At 33.4% G+C, this 23,010-nt stretch overlaps 2 protein-coding genes across 4 annotated transcripts; one reads left to right on the top strand and one right to left on the bottom strand.

The window, feature by feature from the left end:
• Positions 1 to 109: 109 nt before the first annotated feature.
• Tor (serine/threonine-protein kinase Tor) lies at positions 110 to 17,308 on the top strand. Its single transcript, XM_066403615.1, has 38 exons — positions 110 to 467; positions 1,100 to 1,541; positions 1,699 to 1,916; positions 1,969 to 2,189; positions 2,268 to 2,645; positions 2,786 to 2,955; positions 3,316 to 3,518; positions 3,622 to 3,859; positions 4,058 to 4,261; positions 4,632 to 4,777; positions 4,888 to 5,091; positions 5,229 to 5,360; positions 5,537 to 5,747; positions 5,907 to 6,077; positions 6,218 to 6,348; positions 6,404 to 6,575; positions 6,628 to 6,838; positions 6,897 to 7,160; positions 7,217 to 7,294; positions 7,364 to 7,481; positions 7,617 to 7,800; positions 7,911 to 8,055; positions 8,495 to 8,666; positions 8,792 to 8,898; positions 9,064 to 9,210; positions 9,266 to 9,476; positions 9,832 to 10,026; positions 10,412 to 10,641; positions 10,751 to 11,029; positions 11,090 to 11,330; positions 11,397 to 11,593; positions 14,089 to 14,255; positions 14,607 to 14,815; positions 15,031 to 15,396; positions 15,786 to 16,025; positions 16,086 to 16,312; positions 16,579 to 16,740; positions 16,904 to 17,308. Exons 2-38 carry the CDS (start codon positions 1,319 to 1,321, stop codon positions 17,043 to 17,045), a joined length of 7,314 nt encoding a protein of 2,437 aa, XP_066259712.1. The 5' UTR covers positions 110 to 467; positions 1,100 to 1,318; the 3' UTR covers positions 17,046 to 17,308.
• Positions 17,309 to 17,488: 180 nt separating this feature from the next.
• Positions 17,489 to 22,844, bottom strand: LOC136417808 (serine/threonine-protein kinase RIO3). 3 transcript variants are annotated; one of them, XM_066403618.1, is made up of 10 exons: positions 22,659 to 22,844; positions 22,235 to 22,380; positions 20,951 to 21,205; positions 20,296 to 20,408; positions 20,012 to 20,160; positions 19,296 to 19,462; positions 18,756 to 18,920; positions 18,479 to 18,693; positions 17,977 to 18,156; positions 17,489 to 17,881 (listed from the first exon to the last, which is right to left on the bottom strand). In XM_066403618.1, the coding sequence occupies exons 2-10, from the start codon at positions 22,377 to 22,379 to the stop codon at positions 17,627 to 17,629; spliced, it is 1,644 nt and encodes a 547-aa protein (XP_066259715.1). In that variant the 5' UTR covers position 22,380; positions 22,659 to 22,844; the 3' UTR covers positions 17,489 to 17,626. The 3 variants fall into 3 exon arrangements, with proteins under 3 accessions (XP_066259715.1, XP_066259714.1, XP_066259713.1); XM_066403617.1 differs by lacking the exon at positions 22,659 to 22,844 and having other exon boundaries at positions 20,012 to 20,153; positions 20,289 to 20,408; positions 22,235 to 22,455; XM_066403616.1 differs by lacking the exon at positions 22,659 to 22,844 and having other exon boundaries at positions 22,235 to 22,455.
• Positions 22,845 to 23,010: the final 166 nt, after the last annotated feature.

The following is a 23,010-nucleotide window of genomic DNA, read 5'->3' as shown; positions in this document are numbered from 1 at the left end:
AATTTTTCACAAAAAAAGAGAGAAGCAAACAGACATTTCCAGGGGTGTTGGAAGGAGAGATAATGCTCATAGCACATGAACCGATTACGTTTTTCTCATCTGAAAGAAAACATATCCGGAATTTGTGGAATGTGGAAATTTATTATATTTATTTTTGTTCACAATTTTTCCGCTTTTCATTTCGAAACCAGGAAGCGAGAGTGCGGTAGTGCAATCTAAATTTGTGATCTACATTTCTGGATACTCATATTCTTAAGAATTTCATTCCAGCACCCAGCCCCACGTTGAGTTGCAATTTTTGTTTGAGACCATTTCTATACGCTCTATACTACACTGTACAGTACTTTTGCCTCAAATTTTGAGGCTAATAATAAGTTGTAAAGAAACTGAATTACTCATTAGCACCATATTCCTGGCTTCTTTAAATCAGGGAAGTTTAATGGTACTAGTTGCAAGGAAGTGCCAAGGTAAGATTTGAAGAAACACGAAATTCATTGATAAGACTTAACATTGCAACCTTACATTTACAAACCATTATTTTCCACTGTAAGGTTTTTTTAATGATCATGGGTTATATATATTATGTATATGTAGGTATACTCATATTAGGTATTTAGAGAGATGTTCTAAAAACAGTGTTTTTAATGATAATATAATCAAAGAGGCAGAAAGACCAATTGGTCGATAGCCTGTTTCTTGTAAAATAAAGATTTTTCTCTCTCTATAATGAAAGAGCTTTGTTTATTCTGCTATGGGATGCTTAAAGCCAGATTCATAGATAGTTGTTGCCAACTTCCAAACACAATATCTGCTATTATTCACTCAAATGTCCACCAAAATCTCCAAACTACTATTTCATGCCCTCATTCGGAAAATCAGTAGTGTGTATCTATTAATTGTAGAAAAATTTTATTGCTTTGAAAATCAAACATCTTTTGTTAGAAAATAAGATAACTGATGTATTATGCTGGAGATAGTTTATTTTAATATATTTTTAATGGTTATGTTTGGTGGTTCCTTTATCTGTTGTTTAATTTATTCACTGTATGTGTTGATGTAGCTAATCTGATCTGTCTAATCCAATTTATATCTCTTTTAGTTGACTCCAGTGTTGGTCCATGAGTCTATCTAAATTTGGAAAAGTTATGCTAATAACTGTAAAATGTTTTCATTGCCAGAATGTAATTTTACCTACTCTGATATCTATTTCATAGAGAGTTGCAAGTGTTTCTGAGGACTGAGGAATGTAAAAATGATGGACCAGCAATCTTTATAAATACCTATATTTCATACCGAGTGAAAACACAACCATTTTAAGATGTCTCTAGTGGTTATGAACCAGTTTGTTTCCAACTTAAAATCAAAGAATGAACAAATCAGGACAAAGGCTGCCAAGGAACTTTACGTATACGTGAAGAATGATTTAAGAGATGCAACACCAGAGCAAATCACTGTGTTCCTTGATGACTTCAATCATCATATATTTGAAATGGTTTCAAGCGCAGATGTCAATGAGAAGAAGGGAGGCATATTGGCCATTGGTAAGACAACTATATTCTTTTAACTTTTAATAATAACCATATTCCTAAATTAGGTATATGTAGGTATAACCTAAATTAGGTTTTAAACATTATTTTACTAAATGAAGTATATTTATTTTATTTAATAATGATGTAAAAAAAATATTATTTTTTGTAGTATGTCTCATCGGAGCAGACGTGGGAAACATGACTACAAGAATCAGCAGATTTGCATATTATGTAAGAAATTTATTGCCTTCTAATGACGTTAGCGTGATGGAACTAGCGGCCAAAACTACAGCAAGTTTAGCTTTAGCTTCTGGTTCAAAAGCTTCTGAATATGTTGAATTTGAAGTTAAAACCGCGTTAGAATGGCTCAGTGGCGATCGACTTGAGGTAATAATTTTTTTACTGTAAATTGCATAATTTTTACATCTTCACATTCTAGTCAAAACGCCATGCTGCCGTATTAGTTTTAAAAGAATTTGCCACTGCTCTTCCCACGTATTTCTTTCAACAAATTTCGCAGTTTTTTGATTCAATATTCAACGCAATTCAAGATCCTAAACAGGCCATCCGGGAAGCTGCTATTGAGGCTTTGCGGGCAACTCTAGTTGTTACGACTCAGCGAGAAAATGCCAAAGATAATCATAGAGGTTCCTCATCTTGGTAAGTTTTCAAATAGATGTTTTCCATTTTTCGTTCAACATGCAGTTACTTCGCCAATTATTGCTTATTTTTACTTAGGTATCGCCAATGTTATGACGTATCCGGAAAGCTTTTATCAGTCGATAAAGGTGAACGTGTACGGGATGACCGTATTCACGGCTCTTTATTAATTTTGAATGAGCTCTTGTATTGTTCAAATGCGACATGGGAGCGCAAGTATCTCTCGCTCCAAGAGAGTACAGATCCCAAACCAGATCTTGAGATTGAACAGTTTAGTTTTAACAGACCGCCATTCATGTACCCAATTCATGCCAAGAAGAAGGCTACAAGTATGATTACAAATATGGTTACATCTACTCTTTCTCCTGAGAAACCAATCATTATTGAGTCTTCTGTTTGTCGACAGTTGGTGGCAGAGAAATTTGAGTACATATGCATTGATGTTTTGGCCCAAAAGTAAGAAGTTTTTGATATTATGGCAAGTTTCACATATTTTAAATAATTGTAGTTCTATGGCAAAAAGAATTTTTTTTGCCAATAATTTTAACTTTATATTGATTATGTATTATAGTTATAAGAACATAATTTCTTTTTAGGTCACTGAAAGTTAACTTTGTTCAGCAAACGTTGTTAACAATTTTACCCCGATTGGCAGCTTTTAATAAAGAAAAATTTGTAGAGAAGTATCTTCCAAGCACAATGAATTATTTGTGTAGCATTCTTAGGGGGAGGGAAAAAGATAGAAACAGCGCCTTTGTAACTATTGGTAAGTCACAATATTACTTACACTTCCTTGATTTTGCGTAACTGGTAGTTAAATTTCAACCCAAAAGCCAATTCAAAAATCTACAGGATGATATTTTTTAAAGCGTCACTTCCCGTTTTACCGCCCCAAAATCAATTTAAGTATAAAGAAAAAACGAAAAGTGATTTGAAATTTGAACACTTCATATGTTTATTCATATACGTTTTTTAATATAGTGATTGTTTAATTTTTAATAATGCGATAGTTTTTTAAATAAATCTCGGGAATCGCTTATAATAAAGAAGTACTCAAGTGGAATTCCTCAATCTACCAGCTCCTATTTCAACTAAAACGATAATTAACGCTTATTGCTTGTTTAAGGTTTGATTGCTGTAGCCGTAGAAGAAGAATTTGATCCTTATGTTGAAAGGGTGATGGAGCTGATAAAACTGTCTCTGCCAAAAACAGAAACACCCGGCAAAAGACGTCCTGTTATAGACAGTTGCGTGTTCAAGTGTGTTACATTTTTGGCTTTAGCTTTAAAGAAACACGACCAAATGGAAATTCCTAACATATTAGAACAGGTAGTTTACATGGTGAATTTTTAATAATGGCTGGTAATCTGATATTTATTAAAAATCTTTAAAAAAATCTATTTGACTCTTGTCTTTTAATGTTTAATTTCAGATGTTGGCAACAGGATTGAGTCAGTCGTTAACAATATGCCTTCGCGAATTGGCTAAGAAAGTTCCGATCCATAAAGACAAAATCAGTTTAGGACTGCTGAAAATTCTTTCTCATATTCTTTTAAATAGACCCTTGTTACATCCTGGAATGCCCAGAAATCTTACTTCGAATTTTCCCATAAATTCATTTGTTGACACTAATGATACTCAGCTGATTGTATTAGCCCTTCATACTTTGGGTAAGTAAAAATTGTTTGTTTTTCTGTTTTATCTTTATTTTTAGGTGACAACTTAGTCAGATATACATACATTTAAACTGAAAACGTTAAAGTTATGCTGCTTAATATATAACGTTACATTTCTACGTTTATTCTAATTAAATAAACTGCCCATGAAAGTCAATTTTACTAATTATTTTACTTCTAATAATTTTTTAGGAACGTTTGATTTCGAAGGTCAAAGACTTCTGCCATTTGTTCAACGTTGCGCCAACTTCTTTTTGGTGCACGAAGTGATGGATATTCGTTTAGAGGCAGTAAAAACCACTAGTCGTCTGTTAAGACATGCTGTAAAAAGCGCTGATAAGAGTCCCAGTGAGACGGTGTCCAGAACAGTTGCTGATGTATTACAGAAATTGTTAAGTGAGTATTTTTTTTGTCAGTTAGGTTAAAACTCATTCTAAACTAAAAAGTTCAATTTATCAACACGTTTGTTTTTTACGGAATTTTTTTTTAAATTAATTTTTAAGTACTTTTCAACCTTTTTTCGTTCTAGAAATTTCAGTCTTCAAAAATGCAAAAAATTATATTTTTTTAATAAACATAAGAAAATCGTCGAAAACCGGAATAGAATATGCTTTATAAAACTTATTGATATTGGATATTTTCGAAAATCCGTCAAATATATCGTAGAATTATTAATTTTCTTTTACAAAATTGTTGTGCAATTAAACATAAGCATTTGTTTTCTACGTACAAAAAAAAGTTTCAACAAGATAATTTTTTCTTTTAGGTGTGGGTCTGATTGACAGTGAAGCTCAAGTGCGCTATGGAGTGCTTACATCTTTAGACCCTACTTTTGATCACCACTTAGCTCAAGCAGAGTCCTTGGAAGCATTATTTATCGCCCTGCAAGATGAAGAATTTCGGATACGTGAGGTATTTCTTTCAAATTTGACCCATAAAAAGTGCCCTCATCAACCAAATTAACTACATTTCAATTTCTTTTCTTTAAAGGGAATTATTTTTCTATTAGAAACAATTTTTAGGTAGCTTTATTTACCATAGGACGTCTGAGTTGTATGAATCCATCATATATTACACCAAGTTTAAGGAAGGTGTTGGTGCAGCTCCTCACAGAATTGGAACACTCTGGAATAGGAAGAAATAAGGAACAAGGAGCTATTCTTCTTGATCATTTGGTAGTGAGGGCACCTAGGATAATTCGACCCTATATGGAGCCTATATTAAAGGTAAATACATAGAATTTTTGATACCAGTGGATAATAATCAAATTTTAATACACATTTCTTCTAAATTGACATCGACATTGCTTCATTCAAAGCTGTTTTTCTGTGGTCTTGTTATGTGCTTTTTGTTAAAATTTAAGGTACTAGTTCCTAAATTAAGGGAAGGCGAGCCAAATCCCGGAGTGATGATTTCTGTTCTTTCTACTATTGGAGACCTTGCAGAAGTTACAGGCGGCGATTCAGAGCTTCAAGTTTGGATGCAGGACTTAATGGTAAAAAAGACAGATTTTAGTTTTGTACGACAGGATTGTCACATTTTTTATATGGATTATAATTTTAGGTTATTAATACCAAGGTGGAGGCTTTTGGTTACATCGATTTTATAACCTTTTTTCTAATGTTGGTTTTACTGTTAATTATCAATAAATAAGTGATTTTATTATTGTAGGCCACTTTATTAGAGATTTTGGGTGACGCTTCCGCCCCTGACAAAAGATGTGCTGCCTTGGTTACGTTAGGTCAACTAGTAGGTGCAACGGGACATGTAGTCAAACCTTACAGCCAATATCCTACTCTATTGGACGTGTTACTTGGATTTTTGAAAACTGAGCAACATCCAACGATTCGCCGTGAAACTATTCGAGTTTTAGGCTTGTTAGGTAAATTAGACCCCAAGTTACGAAGGGTCCTATTTATTTATTTTGGAGAGCCCTTTATTATTATTATTATTTATTGTAATATCTTGTGTAAAATATCTTTGTAAAAGCATCTCATTACAAGTAACAGACATTTTATATTCATCATTTAAAACGTTCCAGGAGCTTTGGATCCTTACAGGCATAAGATGCAAAAAGGTGAAATCGACCACCTTCCGCAAGCTCCTACGTTAATTCCTATGCCGGACAAAAATTTAAACGAAGACAGTGATCTTACTTCAAGTGAGATGCTTGTCAATATGAGTTCCAGTACTTTAGAGGAATATTATTTAGGTAAGTTATTTTCTTCCTATTCTACTTTTTGCTATACTGTATTGTCTTTGTATAACTTAATTTTATTTGAAGTTGAAAATTAGCTTTAGTCATAATTGGAAATGCTTAAAATATGATATTAATTATTAAATACATTTTAGCCATGGCTATAGCTACATTGTTAAAGATCATTCGGGATCCAGCTTTATCCCAATACCATACTATAGTGGTTCAAGCCGTAACATTTACATTCAAAAGTTTAGGAATTAAGTGCGTACCGTATATAGCACAGGTTGTATTTATTACCCGCTAAGAGTTCATTATTCTTGACTCATATTTCGGCGCAGGTTCTTCCAAGTTTGTTAAATGTTGTTCGATCCGCTGATGTTAATGCTCGAGAGTTCTTATTCCAACAACTAGCACAGCTGATCGCTATAGTTAAACAACATATTCGCAACTATCTTGACGACATATGTGAATTAATTAAGGAATTTTGGACACCGTATTGTGCTATACAAGGTAGATAATATTCTTGTATGAAGAATGTTTTTAGTGACAACATTTTGTCCAGGAACTATAATTTTGCTTCTGGAGAATATTGCTGAGGCTTTAGGGGCAGAATTTAAGGTCTACCTGCCTCAGTTAATACCTCAGATATTACGCGTATTAAATCACGATAATTCCAAAGAGAAGCAGCATACGATAAAGTTATTGAAAGCTTTACACAAATTCGGAAATAATTTAGACGATTACATGCATCTAGTGTTGCCACCTATCGTAAGGTTAGATCAAAAACAATTTTGAATATAATACATTATTAGAAATTGCTCTGGGTTTCAGACTTATCGATGCGTCCGACTGTCCCGTGCCTGTTTCCAAACAGGCTTTAGAAACAATAGATCAATTGGCTGAGTTAATAGATCTCTCAGATTATATATCTAGAATTACCCATCCTCTAGTACGCACTATAGATCGAAATCCCGAGTTACGCGATACAGCAATGGACACGTTATGCTCATTGGTTACGCAACTGGGTAGAAAGTTTTGCATATTCGTTCCTATGGTGCAGAGGGTGGTAGTGAAGCACAAAATTAATCACAGAAGGTAAGTGTACTGTGTGGACCAAAATATCCCAATTACTTGCTTTACAATTTATGCAGGTGGGAAACTCTAGTTTCGTCCATTGAAAATGATTCTACAATGGCTGATGAGTTAGATTTGCCTATACCGCGTAATAGGTAAATAATGTCGAGTGTTTATTGAAATTGTTAAATTGAAGTGAATCTTGAATTCAACAACTTCTTTAGGCAACGGAAAAATCGGGATGTCGGGATTTCTGGAGACTTATCTGCAATGCCACAAAGACTGAAGGTGTCTGAGAAGAACCTACAACAAGCTTGGGTTCCCATTAGAGGTGTATCTAAGGTAGGTAACTAATTTTATTAGCAATTCATTCGTTTTTCTGAAGCTTCAAAATTATACTTCGTGACAAAAGAAATTTTTGTTTTATTCGACAAAAAAGTCACATTTCAAAGGAATTTAAACTAATGATTTCCATAGGATGATTGGTTGGAATGGGTTCGAGGCTTAAGTTTAGAACTTTTGAAGCAATCCCCAATACCAGCGCTCAGGTCATGCCTGCCATTGGCTCAAACGTACTCACAACTTCCTCGAGACTTGTTCAATGCTGCCTTTGTTAGTTGCTGGACGGAACTAAACGAGAACATGCGAAAAGAACTTATTGGCAAGCATGTTTTTCTAAGATTTTCTCTCCAAGATTGTCCATTATTTTACACATATAATAAGAAAATTTGAAAGCCTCTGTTTAATTATTATATGTGCCCAATTTTTTAGGTTGTTTGGAACGAGCCTTAACAGTGCCTGATGTCCCGGAAATCACCCAAACTATCCTTAATTTAGCCGAGTTTATGGAACATTGCGATAAAGGTCCACTGCCTTTAGAAGGCCATTTGTTGGGCGAGTATGCTATGCATTGCAGGTAATGATAAAATTCTTAATTTTTGAAGTAAAATCGCGCTTTTACTCTTTGCCAAAACTTTTTTTCTATGACCATGTAAAAAAGACATCTTTCATCATAGTTTACCCTAACTTCACTTTGCTCATACTTTTATTTAATGACCTACTTTATATTACTCTTGCAAGTAGGTTTCCTTATGTATCATAATATAATACTAAATACATATAATAGCTGCTTCTTTCGTATAATACTGGAATTTGGTTGTAGAAAAATTAGATCCACACCTATGAAAGAAAGTGTCTTTTACTCCTTCGAACATGAATACCCTCCGCTTTGGGTTGAGCCTTATTTGCGGAAGTAAAGATATCACTTTCCTCCCTTGTGCAAAAATTTGTTAATTAAATTAAATTATACAAAATTTGATGGCAAATTGAGATTCCAAAATATATTGTCTGTTTAGAGCTTACGCCAAAGCTTTGCACTATAAAGAAGACGAATTTATACGGGGTGGCAGCAAAGATCATCGTGTTATCGAGGCACTAATTTCGATTAACAACAAATTACAACAAAAAGAGTCTGCGGAGGGTTTGTTACAATGTGTTATTTGTCAAGGAAACGAAGTGCAAGTACAGGTAATTGTTCTAAAATAGGCGGAGTTACAAAAAAAATTAATTCTATTTAATATGAACATCTATAATAAGCATGAACGAAGACATTAGGTTTTCTATAGAATGATTAAACTGTTTTCCCGTTAAAGGTACAATGGTATGAAAAACTCCATAATTGGGATAAAGCATTGGGAATGTATAGGGATAAACTAAACAGCGATCCATCTGATCAGGATGCCTGTTTGGGGCAGATGAGGTAGGTTGTAATATACACCAATACAATTGATTTTGTTAAACTTCAAAGGCATGTTTAGTCTTAAGGGTATATATACAAACCCTCGGTTTCCAACGTACAGAATATTTTTAATATTTTGCTTATATCTTAATAGTATGTCGATCATAAAGTTTTACAAATTTTTAGGTGCCTTGAAGCTCTAGGTGAATGGGGCCAATTACATGAAGTTTTCGAAAATAAATCTTCCATCTTGGTGGAAGATAACAAACAGAAGGCTTGTCGGCTAGCGTTAGCATCTGCCTTTGGTTTGCATAATTATCATTCAATGGAAAAGTATGTAGAATCATCGTTTAGTACAAATCTATGGGCTAAATTCGTAAATTGATAGGTTTGTCAAGGTTATTCCACAAGATACACTGGACGGTTCGTTTTATAGAGCTATCTTGGCCATACATAAAGAACAGTACAAATTAGCACAAGATTTCATTAATATTTCCAGAGATATGATCGATACAGAGTTGACAGCTATGGCTGGAGAGAGTTATCAAAGGGCATACGGCGCTATGGTGCATGTGCAAATGCTAAGTGAATTGGAAGAGGTACGTGAAGATTAAAATTTTAATTGATTCTTTAAAACATTGGTCATTATGAAAGAATATGTGTATTATAAGTGCAGTGTGCAAACTGAAACAACTTTTTAAAATATGGCATAACAATATTTGTTTAAACTTGAGGTAGGAAACTTTTACTTTGCGTGATACAGGACGTCAAAATTTCATGTGTTTATTCTTTTTCTGATGACAGTAAATAACCGTTTCTGTAGTATTGTAATCTCTAAAAAATATTTACTTCAATAAGAACTATAAAAGAAGACCTTACTCATTTTCAATCAAATTTGCAAAATGTTTCAAGTAAAAATATATGTTTTGCTCATGCTTTCAATTAACTGTGTAGGTCATGCAATATAAATTGGTCCCGGAACGGCGAGAAACTTTAAAGCAAATGTGGTGGGAAAGGCTGCAAGCAGGGCAAAAGTTAGTGGAAGACTGGCAAAAGTTAATTCAAGTTCACTCCTTAGTTCTTCAGCCCCACGAGGACGTAAATTCTTGGTTGAAGTATGCAGCCCTCTGTAGGAAAAACGGTTCTGTGGTAAGGATGATATTTTGTCTGAGTTTTTTTCGATTTAATGTAATCTTAATAATTCTGTTATAAAATCAAGTAACGTAGCTATTTATTCAACCAGTTAAAAATTGCACAGTTTTGTGTAACGAATGAGATTCTGCGGGGCCAACGAAGGGGGATCCTGCAATATAATACTGTTTCCTAATGAATCTCATACCTAATTTTTTCTTTCTTGTACAATGAGAAATTAGAAAAACAATACAAACATTTACTCTAATAAATCAAAACTATCCCAAAAGAGGACACAATTCTCACTGGCACAGGGAGGCAATTTGCAAATTATATCTAACACATTTAGTTCCGTGTACTTGATCCTTATTCTGATTGATTTATTCAAATATACGTTTTCTAGAAACCATCCGGTAAAACTTTGATTATGCTGCTGGGTTACGATCCTGAACTTACCCCACATAAACCATTACCCGTGTCCCAACCCCAAGTTACTTATGCCTACTGCAAACATTTGTGGCATGTGGGAGAAAGGCAAAGAGCATTTGATCAATTGCAGAGGTTCCTGACTTCGTACGTTCAAATGGAAGGAGTAGATTCCAGCGTGGAGGAAAGGCACAGACTTTTAGCAAGGTACCTTTATAAGTAATTTCGTTTAAACAAAAAAAATGTGTGGGAGCTTAGACAGCAAAGTTCAAAGTCCTTTTTAAAGCTTTATAAGCTCAACATGAAAACATTTCAGGTGTTACCTAAAACTGGGAACGTGGCAAGAAAGTTTAGATGACATCAATCCCGTTTCTATTCGATCCGTTTTGATGTGCTATGAAAAAGCTACAGAGTACGATAAAAACTGGTACAAGGCCTGGCACTCTTGGGCTTACATTAATTTCGAAACTGTACTCTTGTACCGCAACAAATCGGAAAAGGATCCAGATAATTCACACAGTAGTCAGATGGAGAGAAGCAGTCAAGAAATTGATCTTACTGAACACACGGTATCTGCAGTCAAGGGATTTTTTAAGTGCGTGTGATGATTTCGATTATAAATCATTATTAATAATCATTTTCTTTTGAACATTAGATCCATTGATCTATCAAGGGGTAGTTCCCTTCAGGATACGTTGCGCTTGTTAACTTTGTGGTTTGAACACGGAACATCGCCTCAAGTATCCGAAGCCATATCGGACGGTATTCGCACGGTCGATAAGAACACATGGTTGCAAGTGATTCCTCAGTTAATTGCCCGCATAGACACAAACAGATCACTGGTGTCAAAAAGTATAAATTATTTGTTGGTTGATATTGGAAAAATACATCCTCAGGTAAGTGTGATACATCCAAACCTTTGATACTTTCGGCAGTTTGGAATATATTTTTTTAAATTTTAGGCACTTGTTTACCCTTTGACAGTGGCGTCAAAAAGTAATTCAGCGCTCAGGCGAAGTGCCGCTAATAAAATTCTAAAGTCCATGAGCGAACATTCTCCGACTTTGGTCAGACAGGCCATTACAGCCTCTGAGGAGCTTATCAGAGTTGCTATTTTATGGCATGAGATGTGGCATGAAGGGTTGGAAGAAGCCTCTAGGTAAACATTAAATCATAGTAATATACTAGTTAAATGCTGTGAAGAGTGTCTCAAACGCCACTTCCAACATGAAGGTCTCGGTAACTTTAAAATCTTTGGGTTAAATGAAAGTAAACTTGCATTTTTCGGTGATGGTTAAAATTTAGTTTTAACATATTATAAATTCCTAAACAAACAATTTTTTAATCAACAAAATTCATCAGTACAATTAGAAAACACTTCAAAAACTTAATTACTGGAAATTATTAAAATCAACTAAACAAAAGCAATAATACTATTATGATAATGCAACAATGAACTTATCAATATATTTACATACAGAACACTGGAAAGGAACTATAACCTTAATCACCAGATTATATACCGAAATAACTGTGCAACTCTTGACCAAAAATTGGTCGCTTTTGCTATTCTCATTGTTTCAATAAAATGGCCAAATGTCAGCCAATATTCAAGATTCACATCCAAAAGATTTTGCACGTATTGCACATGGTACAGATGGAGTAACTGCTCTCGTAAAATGTTATTAATTGGTATTTTCGGAAATTAACAATTCGAATCCCAAGCGTCTACAGCTTGGTTTGAGATCATCTTCAATTTTGTTTAAAACTGCCTCTTCGATCTCCACAATGTTAATTGTAGGATTACATCCTCAATTAACATCATTTGGATTAAGACTACCCGTTTTCTTAAGTTGCTTTTCAATACTCGTGAAAGTTTGATGGTTCAGAATTCTGTGATACAAAAAAATTCAACATTAATTTCTGAAAAAAAAAATGAATATAAATTCATGAAAAAATCTTCAAAACGATTAAAATTTCGAATTAATTTCGACTGGAAGCAGAGACGTACAAATTCGAGATCTGAACCACAAAAAAAACAGTATTAATTCTTTAAAAGTTTTTAAAATTTTCAAAGCAGTTCAAGTTACAATATCATTCTTCGGCCACATCTAAATATGGTCTTAATTACCTTTAAAAAAATTGTCAAAACTGCAAATAATTTCGACTTTCAAATAAAATTCTAATTACGTCGTTTTCATAAACCTGACAAGACTTTTCTGACCTAACAAGAAACAACAATCAGAACTCACCAAAAGCGTGAGCCAGAATCACGTCAGCAACATCCACTTCCACTCACTAAGTCATGGATATACTAACGACGTCCCTCAAGAGTTTTTGGAACAAAAGAAAACCCGATCATCCCGATTATTAATGCAGCGTGCATTACGAATATCTTGTTCACCGCCCCGTTAACATTCGAATGAATCATCTACGAAGTGATATCGGTACGAAAATGTACAAAAAATTTACAACGTACCTTTTGTAAAGGTACAGCTGATCGGTCTTGGAAATTATAGGCGATAGAAAATAACATGCGATGTTTCCAGATTTAGTAAAATGGAGGAAAAGTTGCGAATTCAAAGCAGTAGTTTCATTATACAAACATACCCCGACGAAATAAGACATTTCTTATTACAAAGAAAATTTGATCGAAAAAGAAATCTGATGTTTTTCGACAGCAATACTAATTCAGAATTTCATACGTCATGTTCATAATTAATATACATACGCATATAATAAAGATAAAGCCACAATTAACCTTAACATGTTATCTCGGTCTGTTAAAAACAACTTCGAAGGGTTGAATAACATACGTGACCTTATAAATTTAATTCCCTTATGAACAATAGCCATAAACATCGTGTCGCGATCCTGCAATAGCATCTTTTCCTTCATCAAATCGTCCAGAATTTGTAATTTTTATTAATAGTACGTTTCTGAGTTATGCAGGTAATTTCAATACTTGCATAAATATATAAAAATAATTTTTCCCCTCGATAGATCTCCCGAAAGCTTTCTTACTATTTATTTTCATAATGGGAATTACTAGAGACTCCATTAGGAATGGGTCTCTTTGGTACCTTCCACTTCTCTAGATATTCTATGAATTAACTGCTATAGCACCATATTTTTTCTTCTCAATTTGTGGCGTCTTTAATTAAAATTATTTGGATTAAAACTACCCGTTTCCATAATTTGCCTTTCAATGCTCGCAAAAGTTTGATGATTCGAAACCAAAAAGTTTAAAAATAAAATTAGTTTGTGATAGACAAAAAAAATGAGTCATTTGTACAGAAAGTAACAAAAATACATACTTTTAGTTACCAACCACGCGCTATTTTAATATATTTCCACGCAATAAAAAAAATACATCAATTTATGTAGTATCTCTTCGTTCCGAGATGATTTCGGAAAAAAACGATATTAATTTGAAAACTTTGTCGCCCTGTAGCGGTAAAACGAAGCCACATTGGATATAGGTGAATTTGCCTAAAACCCTTTATTTTTAATTTGGGAATTTTTGATCAAGCGTTGTAGTTATTTCAAGGACACCCTGTGCATCATTACAATATGACGAACTTTAATTTTTAAGTTTTATTCAGTAATTATTATTTCGTTGATTAAATATTCATTTTTTTTTCGTTATTTCAGGTTATTTTTCGGTGAAAGGAATGTCGATGGGATGCTTAGAATTCTGGATCCACTGCATCAAATGATGCAAAGAGGCCCACAAACTTTAAAGGAGACCAGTTTTACTCAAGCGTATGGACGAGATTTAACTGAAGCACACGATTGGTGTCGAAAATATCGGGCGTCTGGTAAGACTTACTGATTTCTTGCTTACACGTGTCAAGTGATTAACTATTTCTGTAAGAACTAAAAGGCAGCGAAAAAAACACAAAAGTCTTTAAATACTTAATTTAGGAAAACTGCTACAGTACATAATTTTATATGTATATTATTATTATTACTGTTAGTTATTAAATTAAGAGTTCTGCTGTACGTTGTTTAGCCAATTAGACTATTGTAGGCACAACAACTGGCCACCGTATTTAGGAAATGCATACTATCATATTTCATTGTTAAGAATCTTAATTTTTTGAGGAATAAACTACTACGTATACATTATTTATTCTTTCGTTAACTGAGAATGCATTTATTAATTCTAGGGAACATAAGGGATTTAAATCAGGCTTGGGATTTGTATTACCATGTGTTCAGAAGAATTTCTAGACAGTTACCGCAACTAACGTCTCTAGAATTACACTACGTTTCACCCAACCTGTTGAAATGTCAAGACTTAGAACTTGCCGTACCAGGAAGTTATGCGCCAGGACAACCTATTGTACGAATTGCTTATTTTCAAAGATCATTGGAAGTAAGTAAATAATGGTAGAGTAAAAAGAGCTTTCAGTTGACCACATTATGCCATTCTGCGCTTAACATTTTGACTCTGTAGTTTGGCACTTAGAGCATTTAGCTTTGCCGCCCTTCAATTGTATTTGGAAACGTCTAACAAACATGTATTACATTAACATAATCTTAATACGTCCAGGTTTTAAAGATAATCCTTAAAAATACCATTTATTTAAGGTGATAACGTCCAAACAACGACCGAGAAAATTGATAATTCGTGGAAGCAATGGCAAGGATTACATGTTCCTGTTAAAGGGCCACGAGGATCTTAGACAAGACGAAAGGGTGATGCAGCTTTTCGGTTTAGTTAATACGCTTTTACAAAAAGATCCCGATACCTTCCGTCGAAATTTAACAATTCAGCGTTATGTCGTAATACCGCTAAGTACGAAAAGCGGGTTGATTGGGTGGGTCCCACATTGCGACACACTGCACACCTTAATTAGAGACTACAGGGACAAAAAGAAAATTCTTTTAAATATCGAGCATAGGATTATGTTGAGAATGGCTCCGGATTACGACCATCTAACCGTAATGCAAAAGGTAAGTGACTACATAACAAAGGTGAATAAAGCTCTTTAATTCCCTATTTGCTATGTACTTATTACATATTTTGTGTTTAGTGTCCACTTATTTAATGAATCTTATTATCCATGAAAATTGGACTTAGACTTTTATCAATATGGGTTAAAGGGTGGATGGAAGAATATTAAAAAAATTTATAAGGTTGACGGGATACTTTTAATTGTAACCAGAATATGTAGTATTCAACGCAGAAAATGAAACTATACTGAATGTGTAAAATATGAAGGCATAATTTTACGGATCTAACGATACTTTACAACTTTTAAATTGAACATTTTGTCTTATTTGGCTTTAGGTTACCTTGTATAATATTAACAAGGATTATTTAACAAACCTTTATTTTCTAGGTTGAAGTTTTTGAGCACGCTTTAGAACACACGCATGGAGATGACTTAGCCAGACTGCTATGGCTCAAAAGTCCCTCTTCAGAAGTGTGGTTTGAGAGAAGGACAAATTACACGAGATCTTTGGCTGTGATGTCTATGGTCGGCTACATATTAGGCTTGGGAGACAGACACCCATCTAATTTGATGTTAGATCGCTTAAGTGGAAAAATTATTCATATCGATTTCGGGGATTGCTTTGAAGTAATGTTTAATAATTAATTTCCAGAATTTATGTTATTTTTTTTGCAATTCGATTTTAAGGTTGCTATGGACAGAGAGAAATTTCCTGAGAAAATTCCTTTCCGGCTCACTCGTATGCTGATTAATGCAATGGAGGTCACGGGAATTGAAGGAACTTATCGACGCACGTGCGAAAGCGTGATGTCGGTGTTGCATCGCAACAAGGACAGCTTAATGGCGGTCTTGGAGGCCTTTGTGTACGATCCCTTGTTGAACTGGCGTCTGATCGAGACTCCTCATAGAAACAAGTTAGTGTTTTTAATAGAACGAGATTTAACAAAAAATATTCAGGCATATTTTGTTAAGTCCCGTTACCCTCAAATACAGTTATTTTTTACATTTAAGTAGCATATGTGATTTTTTAATAATTTTACCAAACCTTATAACATAATAACTTTATTGTATACATCGAAAGACTGTTGTGTGTCAATAATAGTTTAATATTTTTTAATAGAAAGTACTTACGTTCAAGTTCTAAAATTAATAATGAATAACAAGCAGAACTCTGTTTCAGATCCAATACGGGTGAAGTCGGTAGCTACTCGACAGGAACTTCCCAGGATGACCTATCAGAGTCTCTAAGTGTTATACACCGAAGATCTGTACTAGCCGAAACAGTCAACGAAGGATCGCAACCGGAAATGGTCAGCAAAAAAGCTGTCACCATTATAAACAGGTAAAGTTACAGTTTTCTATTTATTGTCGAATAATGCAACGCTCCAAAAGAGCTACGAAACAAACAACTGAAGCAATTAAAATTTAATGGATATTTCTATAATTTCAAATTTCTAACTGAAAATGTTTGTATCAGGACTTGTATTTTTTTAATCTTTTTTTAGAGTTCGAGATAAATTAACCAGTAAAGATTTCCATTCAGAAGAAATGCTGGACATTTCAAAACAAGTAGAATTACTAATTCAACACGCCACCAGCAACGAAAACCTTTGTCAATGTTACATTGGCTGGTGTCCATTTTGGTAAAACATACACTTTTGTATAAAGTATCTAAGATAATTGTTAATTTTTAATACCAAAATTATTTGATGGATAATGATTAGGGGTTTCGTATGGATAATGTTCTAAGGTTCAAATCCGACATAATATGATAAATGTTTAGTTATATAGTGCAGTTTGTACTATTTATATGTAACAAAAAACACTGGAAACTCCTAGCGTACCTTTTGAATCTTATTTTAAGCTATGTTCAATGATAAAATCTTATGTAGTAAAACCAATGATTTTAATATCGGTATTTTAATTATCAACCTGTTCATTAGTCGACAACCACCAAACAATCGACCGATAGTTTAGTAGGATCGGGTATATTCGCACACCCGTGCAGTCTACATCAATCCTTTTCATCAGCCGATTTAGAACAGTGAATACATATGAATACCTTTAATCCATTAAGCAACATATACGACTTACACCTGAAATTTATTTATTGAATTAATTTTCCATAGTATTTGCAATAATTTCACAAGCTCGTATCGAAATACAAATATACTCTCAAATATTTTCAGGGCGCTTACTACCGCTACTGGAGCAATATCATTAAGCGTTTAATCCATGCATTGATCCTCATCAGGTTTGATTTTGAGTCGTTTATGTAAAGCACTTTGTTGCTGTGATTGTTCCCAAGCAGTCTCAAAAGCAAATGATGACTCTACACCTGGCCTGTTCATGAGATGAGGTTTCATTTTAGTAGTTTTTTGAAGGGCCAAGAGGGTAATTTGGTCAGTGAAAGGACAACCTACAATATATTCGAAGAGATCATCAGCTGTTAGGATATTAGGAACTGCCATTCTTGTGAAAAACTGAAAAAAAAAGTTTTAGTTTTGATTAGTTCTGATATCGTGAAACTTCTTTAGCAGCTTAAAAACTCTAGGAATAAGTAGTCTGAAGGTCTCACGTTAATAATATTGCAGCAGTCCCTGTGCAGGAAATGGAACGCATTCTCATGGCTGGGTTCGACTGACTGGCTCACATCGATAAAGTAACACAAATCACCGTACCATAATATATTGTATTCGGAGAGATCGGCATGTATAAGATTGGCCTTGGTATACAGCGTTTTCATTGCGCTTATCACCTAAAAAAGATACAGAAAAATTAAACTAAATGCTCTACTATATATTTGTTTTGTGAAGTTACAAAAAATAAAAAATAATGGTATTGTCTAGGAGAGTGTTTAGTATTCTTAGCTACTTAAGATTGATTCCATTTCACCTTACAATACTCAAACTTACTAAACGTAAAACAAAACTTATCTGGAGTCTGCTTGAAATCAGCGACTGACAGAATTGTAAATTGTAACTTCTCGAAATTTTCCATTATAAATCTGGTTGTGTTTTTTTCTGGTTTTGAGAAATGACAGTGGTAAATTTTCCCTATTTTTTGTAATAAATCCGTACCTGGTCATAAGCGAGAACAAGTTCTGCTTCGCTCATATGAGCCTCTTTGAGTTTGGGTGCTCGAACGTTGTTCTTTCCAATAAACGTCATAACAAGTACATGTTTCTGCAAGGTTATCACTTCTGGACATGGTATTCCTGCTTTTTTAAGCCTTGCTAAATTAACCATCTCCTTTTCTGCCCAGATATGAATGACTTTTTTAGATGTTTGATTGCCTATGTGGAATTGAATATTACAAAACCTTCATATGTGAAGTTTTATTTATTTAATTACTTACCAATTCGATCTTTAAATCTGTGATCGTCTTTAATATATTTATCCCTGCGTTTAAAATCCGTTAATATAGTTCTAAACACTTTTATAGCGCACTCGGGTGGTAACGGCTCTTTGGCATATGGATATTCGGAACTGGTCTGGGCATGTAATAAAACCGCTTCCTTTCCTGTAAAAAAATATCAGTTAAGATGAATTGAAAATGATATCTACGTAGCCAAATCTCTTTTTTATGGGCAGAATTATTTTTACATTTCAATGATTATATGTATAAGTTGATATATATTAATAAGTTAAATATATGATAAAAATGATAGTAATAGTTGATAGTTTTACGTATAAAATGATATTGACGGGTGATTTACAGCAGGTAGGACGGCTAATGACATTACAGTAGAATTTTGGCTTTTACTAGTTTGCAAACCTCATACTTTTAATGTTCACTAACCAAACTGACCGTTCGGTACGTTTTACTAATTTTATATTTTGCACAATATGGTAATTGAAATGAATGGAGTTGAATATGAAAAAACAATTTACTTACCTATGCTAATAAGGCCGTCAATTATTTCCAAAAAGCGAGAGTCAATCATTTTGAATAAACAAATACGAGTTTGTGCATCGATTCCAAATTCATTGATGGCAATGTCTAACTTCTTGTCGTTAAGTTTATGCTTGCGTACTTGCTCTTTTTTTGAATGAGCCTTCAAACTATAAATTACATCAAAATAACTACCCAAGTTATGAAATATAAAATGAATAAGGAGAGTTAGCTTTTCTTTTCAATCTAAAACCAAATACCCAGGGCCCTATTCTATAGGAACATGTGATAATGAGAAGAAAATTTTTAAAGACGTTGATTGATAAAAAAATTTTAACTGAGAAGTCTTATTGAATAACCAATTTCATTCTCACTTTTACATGTTCTTAAAGAATCAAGACCTTTGGAGTTCCTATAGAGTGAGGTCTCTGGACTTTCATTTCTTGACGATTTTTTCTCTAATTTTGCTTTGCCACGAAAAAATCAGAAGAAAATGGTAAAAATTTAATCTTCAATCAATGCACCCTATATCTCCAGAATTACCACTACAAATCTTATTATTGATCCCGGTTATAAACTGACGTAAGTAATAAAAGTATCTGCTTTCATCATGAAATGAATAATTTATAATCACTAGTTTCAATTAAGAAAACGATCGCTTTGCGTTTATCTATATGTCAAAACAAGAAAGTTATGATAAAAACAATGACATAACTTACGTATTAAAAACTTTGTTAGAAAGCTTTAAATCGAAGTCTTCTCCATCACCAGTGCGGAACTCTGGGGGAAAAGACAGAAGCTTACAGGCGTTTTTTCTGCCGTTATTAACCAAATCATGTTTGGTAATTAGTTCGCCATTTTCATTGATCTGTAAAATAAACATATTATCAAGCGAATCACTAAACTTATAAACTATTTTCGTCATATAATTAAGATTTCTTTAATGATTCAAATCATTTTGTGAAATATTACGTTTCATTGTAACAATATTTAATTTATTGACCTTATATCCGCAAATTGGCATAGAAGTTAGGTCCCTCAATAGACTGTCAAATCTATCCCAATCTTTTCTGTCACGGATGTCCTCAATTTCTTCTTCTTCATCACTTTCAAAACCTGGAAAAAGAATAGCGAAAATGTTAGAAAAACGTGAAATTCTGGTCTTGACAAAAATGACGGAACGGTTTTTCTTTGCATATCCGTCTTAATTTTTTCCCTAAAATTGAACCTAAAAACAAGATTGATATTTCTTCCAACAGCGCAAAAACCAGCGAAAGCGTCTTGCTCAAATTAAATATCTTCAAACTCAAGGTTAGATTCTACGCCTAAATTTTTTTTTCATGAGCGACAAAACACACTTCATATTGGCAAAAAAAAGTAAGCATTTCAATAATACGTCTTAGAAAGGTGTTTTTTTTTAAAAAGGTAAAAATATATGAGCACTACTTCTTTAAACTAACAAACCTGAGTGCGACATTTTCTAAAACTTTATATTCACAAAACCGAATTCTCAATGGAATTTCGTTTCACGTCTTGAGTGAGACAAAAAAGTCTGCTTGTAGTTTAAATTTTACATTGATTATTAATATAAACATACAATTGTTCCTATTGCATTTTGAATATCTGAACATTTGAAAATCAGAAAATATTACACTTACCATAAGGTTCTGGTAACCTTTTAAAATTTTTAAATGATATTGAAACTTTTGAGGAGCCATTAAACTTCCGTTCTGACCTTTTCAAACTTTCATTATATTCTTTATCAAACTGCAACTGTAGTAATTGTGCTATCAAAGCGTCACTTTCCATTGATTCATTTGAAATTGCCTTAAGAACTTCATCTGGGATTCTATCAACTGCCTCTTGACTGTTTATTGTGACGCGCGCATTGGCTTCAGACTCTTTACCAACATCTAAAAAGATACAAGAATAACTTATCAATACATTAGTACATCATATATTTATTTATTCTGAGTTTGGTTGACCGAATTGTTTATCCTTACAGAATTATCCGCATGATATTTTAAGCCTTTAAATGAAATGTCCCCAAATGAAGTAGCTTCTTTGAGTTACATAAATTGAGCTAATTTCTGTTGGTCCGCCCTTTTACGCTCTGACATGTGACTTAGATGAATTACTAACCACTACTACTAACTTGTTAGTTCTTAACTGTCGATATGGAGCATGTAAGACTGCATCAATTCTGTCCCTCATTTTATTTAAAAGAGCTCCCAAACTCAATTTCTTTTTAAATTTTAATCTACTTTTACCATTCAGATTTTTTGCATCATATGAGTTTTAATTTTTTTAAAGAATTATACATTAAGTAATTCATTGGGACAGACAGCATTCTTCATGTTCTTATAGATGATCTTAATGATTTGAGATGGACAAGACAATTATTACTGGAAGTCTTTTCTGTATTGCTGCTGCATAGCCACAGCCAAATTAATCTGCTTCTGTAAGTATCCAAAAAAAAGACATGCAAATATTTCAGAAAGTCATTTCTTAGGTAAAATAAGATGATTTTTCACTTGATCTTTCATTTAAACAAAATGTTACAAACACTTCATTATTGAGACACATAGTGTTAAAAGTTAATATAATTATTAAATTTGACTTGTTATTAATATAGTCAAATACATGGGTTAAGTCAAACAACAAAGTTAACAAGCATTTGGTGTTACTTTCACCTCCCAAATGCATGTAGTAAAGCTATTTTGTAACTGCAAGTTCCTAGGGAAAATAGGTTAAAACTAATAACAAATAAGCAACCTATTAAAATTAGAAATAAGATTATGAGAATTATTGCTGATTTCACTTAGGTATGTACCAGATTTTACAATTAGCTTCCTATTCAATTTAGGATTTTGAGGCATCTTAAAAATTGATTAATCTTCCTTTATCAAAATTACTATTGCCCAATATTGCAGTCAACTTACCAACATGTTCATGCTTGTTGTCACTGATGTTCTCATATGCTTTTGCTTCAGCTTTTGCCTGCAAATCCCTAGCTAACTCTTCAGACATAATATCAGCCAAGTTCATAGACTCTGGCTGCTTAATATTTGCCCATGGACAAGACATCCTAGGAATCATGTGCTTATTAACTTTACGAAAGTTTGAATTCAGTATAAAATGAACATAATATTGTGTAATATGGGCTAAAAGCTGGGCCAACAGGTATAAGGTTTAAATTTAATATTAAATATATTTAAGAAATTGATGACTGGGAGATGTAACTGAACATACGTTTATGCAGCTCATCAAATTTAAAAGGTATTAAAAGTTCGCCAAAAAACCTTAAAAATGTTTGTCCACATTCCACTTCAGTATTCTCCATCCAAATTTACATTTCGAACTTACTTATATACAAACAAATAGGAACTGTGCACAACTAACTGTAATTTTTTAACACAAAATGTACTTCCAAAGAAATAATATAAAAATTAAAGTAGAATTAAAATAGTGCTTTTTTTCTAAAATAGCAACTTAAAAAAACAATCACGATTATAACTACTTTAATAGATGGACGAAAGACGACTACGATCAACCACTGAATGAGAAATGACGTTAAACGTCTGATTATCTGATCTGGAGTTGTCAGTTGACAAATGATTTATGGCTACTTGCATTACGTTCGTTTTTGCACTCGCAGAGCAGACGGAGTAGAGCATGAACAGTAGCAATTAAATAGAGATTTGTTTTCTGCGAGAAA

This window comes from Euwallacea similis, chromosome 30, assembly GCF_039881205.1.
Source record: "Euwallacea similis isolate ESF13 chromosome 30, ESF131.1, whole genome shotgun sequence".
Classification (NCBI taxonomy): Eukaryota; Metazoa; Arthropoda; class Insecta; order Coleoptera; family Curculionidae; genus Euwallacea; species Euwallacea similis.
This window is presented reverse-complemented; position numbering and strand designations above follow the sequence as displayed.

Coding starts and splice junctions, on each gene's coding strand:
- Tor (XM_066403615.1), top strand. CDS start 1,319: ATGTCTCTAGTGGTTATGAACCAGTTTGTTTCCAACTTAAAATCAAAG. Junction 3,860..4,057: donor ATTAGCCCTTCATACTTTGG/GTAAGTAAAAAT, acceptor ATAATTTTTTAG/GAACGTTTGATTTCGAAGGT. Junction 8,667..8,791: donor GAAACGAAGTGCAAGTACAG/GTAATTGTTCTA, acceptor TTCCCGTTAAAG/GTACAATGGTATGAAAAACT.
- LOC136417808 (XM_066403617.1), bottom strand. CDS start 22,391: ATGATTCCTAGGATGTCTTGTCCATGGGCAAATATTAAGCAGCCAGAG. Junction 18,921..19,295: donor TGACGGCCTTATTAGCATAG/GTAAGTAAATTG, acceptor ATTTTTTTACAG/GAAAGGAAGCGGTTTTATTA. Junction 18,694..18,755: donor CAGATTTAAAGATCGAATTG/GTAAGTAATTAA, acceptor AATTCCACATAG/GCAATCAAACATCTAAAAAA.